Consider the following 2,999-nt stretch of genomic DNA (forward strand, 5'->3'; position numbering starts at 1 on the left):
TCGAACAGATCACATACACGCACAAATGATTAGTGAACATCTAATATATTTGGTGAAATGCCGCGTTGTTTTCTCTTCAGCTTTGTTATGTTGATTGCAGTGATTAAAGAATATATACATACATTTATGTGAAACATTAACTGTATTCCTTCTTACAAGAAGGATGTAAGAATAGCGTACCAAGATTTCACCCCCCTCCGTTGGCCGAAGAAATTTAAAGTCGATCATCATTAGACTCTTATTGCATACATTTAAGCCTAACGATAATGCCACGCCTATTAAACGCTAAACGCTCCTCCTTTTAGCTACCACTACTTCAATGAGCATCCTCCTTTGCCCCTCGTGATCTCTGATCACGACCATCCAATCCAACGAAACCTCCGAGACATACAAAATTACGGGTACGTCGAACATTTCGCTAGAAGCAACCACCAACACTCGACGTTTACAATCACGTGATCTTTCCCTCTCGAGATTCGTGCCTGCACCTGATGAGTGGTGCGGATGTTTGAGGCAGCTGAGAAGTCCCCCTTCCTCCCCCTTTAAATGATGCGCCTCTCGCCCTTCCTCTCTCCTCCCCACATTGCGCCTGTACTCTTCCCTTCTCCTGCACCTCTCTTGCTTGTTGCTGCTTCTGAGGAAGAAAATGGCGCTGAGTACATACGCTGCGACTGACTCGAACTGGTGGGTGTTCGCCCTCCCTGCCTTTCTCGGCGCCGACACCCTCCGCTGTGACACGCCCATGCTCCTCCTGTCGCTTTCCATTGCCTTCGTTTCCCTGGGGCTCCTGTCGTGGGCGCTGTCCCCCGGCGGCCCCGCTTGGTCTCATGGCCGGGCTCGCCGTGGGATCGTCACCATCCCCGGCCCCCGCGGCCTCCCCGTCTTCGGCTCTCTCTTCGCCTTGAGTAGCAACCTCCCCCACCGCGCCCTCGCCGCCCTGTCCGCCGCCGCACACGCCAAGCCCCTCATGGCCTTTTCCATTGGTTCCACCCCTGCCGTCGTCTCATCCGACCCCGCCGTCGCCCGCGAGATCCTCTCCCACCCGGCCTTCGCCGACCGCCCTCTCAAGCGCTCCGCCCGCGAGCTCATGTTCTCCCGCGCCATCGGTTTCGCACCCAGCGGCTCGTACTGGCGACTTCTCCGCCGCATCGCCTCCACCCACCTCTTCTCCCCCCGTCGCATCGCTGCTCATGAGCCCGGCCGCCATGCCGACTGCTTCGCCATGCTAGCTGCTGTCGCCGTCGAGCAGCGCCGGGCGGGCGCCGTCCGCCTCCGCCCGCACCTACAAAACGCCGCCCTCAATAACATCATGGGCAGCGTCTTCGGGCGGCGCTACGACGTTTCGTGCCCCAGCGGCATCCCGGAGGTGGAGGAGCTCAAGGCGATGGTGCGGGAAGGGTTCGATCTCCTAGGCGCCTTCAACTGGTCCGACCATCTCCCGTGGCTTGCGCGGCTCTACGACCGTGGCAACGTTGAGGCCCGGTGCGCGGCTCTTGTGCCGCGCGTTAGCAGGTTTGTGAGTGGGATCATAGCCGAGCACCGCCTTCGGAATCCGAGCCAAAAGCATGCCAACGACGACTTTGTGGACGTGCTTCTCTCGCTGGATGGCCACGAGAAGCTCGAAGAAGACGACATGATCGCCGTCCTTTGGGTAACGTCTGTGCTTTTACGCACTATTCTTTGTTGCACTGAAATGTGTAATTTGTTAAAACATTATTATGGAGGGCGCAAATGTAAAAAGTACTTGTACAATTAGCCGTCTGATGTGGTTTCCATGGCAGGAGATGATCTTTCGGGGCACGGACACGACGGCGTTGCTGACTGAGTGGGCAATGGCGGAGTTGGTGCTCCACCCAGGGGTGCAAGTCAAGCTCCGCCACGAGATCGACACCGTCGTTGGACCCCGGTGCACGCCCACCGATGCCAACGTCGCGAGGATGCCGTATCTTCAGGCCGTGGTCAAGGAGACCCTCCGCGCGCACCCGCCGGGCCCGCTGCTCTCCTGGGCCCGGCTCTCCACTGCCGACGTCCACCTCAGCAACGGGATGCTGGTCCCCGCCGGAACCACCGCCATGGTCAACATGTGGTCCATCGCCTATGACGCCGCGGTGTGGGCCAGCCCGGAGGTCTTTTGTCCGGAGCGGTTCGTTGAAGCGGAGGGCGGCGCCAACGTGGACGTCCGTGGGGGGGACCTACGGCTCGCGCCCTTTGGCGCAGGGCGCCGCGTGTGTCCCGGCAAGAACCTGGGCCTCGCCACCGTGGGGCTGTGGGTGGCGCGATTGGTCCACGCGTTCGAGTGGGGGCCAGCAGCCGGGGCCCCAGTCGACCTCGGCGAGGTGCTGAAACTGTCGCTGGAGATGGAGACTCCCCTCACGGCCACCGCCACGCCCAGGGCGAACGTCGTCGGTGTCTTTTAGATTCACTCACATCAAACAAGTAGTAGACAAAATAGGTCGATCAGATATCTAGTGATGTCGTCAGGGGCTGCTCCGGTTTTGGCTATATGAACAAGTCTCGGGGGCCTCTCTATGGTTCTGTTGTAGATCTATATGTTTCGTCATTTGGGTTCGCAGTGTATTCGAAACCCCTAATGGAGAGTAATGGGTGGTCGTATGTTTCTAATGTTATAATTAATGAAGTGTTGACATGTTGTGGTTACGTTTTGTCTTCCTGAGAATTGCTTCTCTACAACATGGAATGCAGTGAGAGTAATCTGCAGTATCGTGATGAGTGGGCATTATTGAAACGAACGTTATCTGAATCCAGAGGCGATGTAGCTAACAGCAGCCATTGATAAGCATGCCATTTAGCTTCTCCAGAATGCGTTGGAAGATGGAACTCTGAACTCACAGGACAAGGAGAGAGATAGAGAGACCCATGGAAGTGATACAAGTGTTTCTATAGCTACAACCAAGGAAGTAGTGTTGAAACGTTATGGTTATGTTTTGTCTTCCTGAGAAATGCTTTACTACAACATGGAATGCGGTGGGAGCAATCTG

At 56.4% G+C, this 2,999-nt stretch overlaps 1 protein-coding gene across 1 annotated transcript; it reads left to right on the forward strand.

Moving 5' to 3' along the window:
- The first annotated feature begins 557 nt into the window (after positions 1–557).
- On the forward strand, positions 558–2,658 carry LOC103971334 (cytochrome P450 78A11). Its single transcript, XM_018820481.2, has 2 exons — positions 558–1,651; positions 1,782–2,658. The coding sequence occupies exons 1-2, from the start codon at positions 647–649 to the stop codon at positions 2,415–2,417; spliced, it is 1,641 nt and encodes a 546-aa protein (XP_018676026.2). The 5' UTR covers positions 558–646; the 3' UTR covers positions 2,418–2,658.
- The last annotated feature ends 341 nt before the right edge of the window (positions 2,659–2,999 follow it).

Source organism: Musa acuminata, chromosome BXJ1-11 (assembly GCF_036884655.1).
Source record: "Musa acuminata AAA Group cultivar baxijiao chromosome BXJ1-11, Cavendish_Baxijiao_AAA, whole genome shotgun sequence".
NCBI lineage: Eukaryota > Viridiplantae > Streptophyta > Magnoliopsida > Zingiberales > Musaceae > Musa > Musa acuminata.

Coding starts and splice junctions, on each gene's coding strand:
- LOC103971334 (XM_018820481.2), top strand. CDS start 647: ATGGCGCTGAGTACATACGCTGCGACTGACTCGAACTGGTGGGTGTTC. Junction 1,652..1,781: donor ACATGATCGCCGTCCTTTGG/GTAACGTCTGTG, acceptor TTTCCATGGCAG/GAGATGATCTTTCGGGGCAC.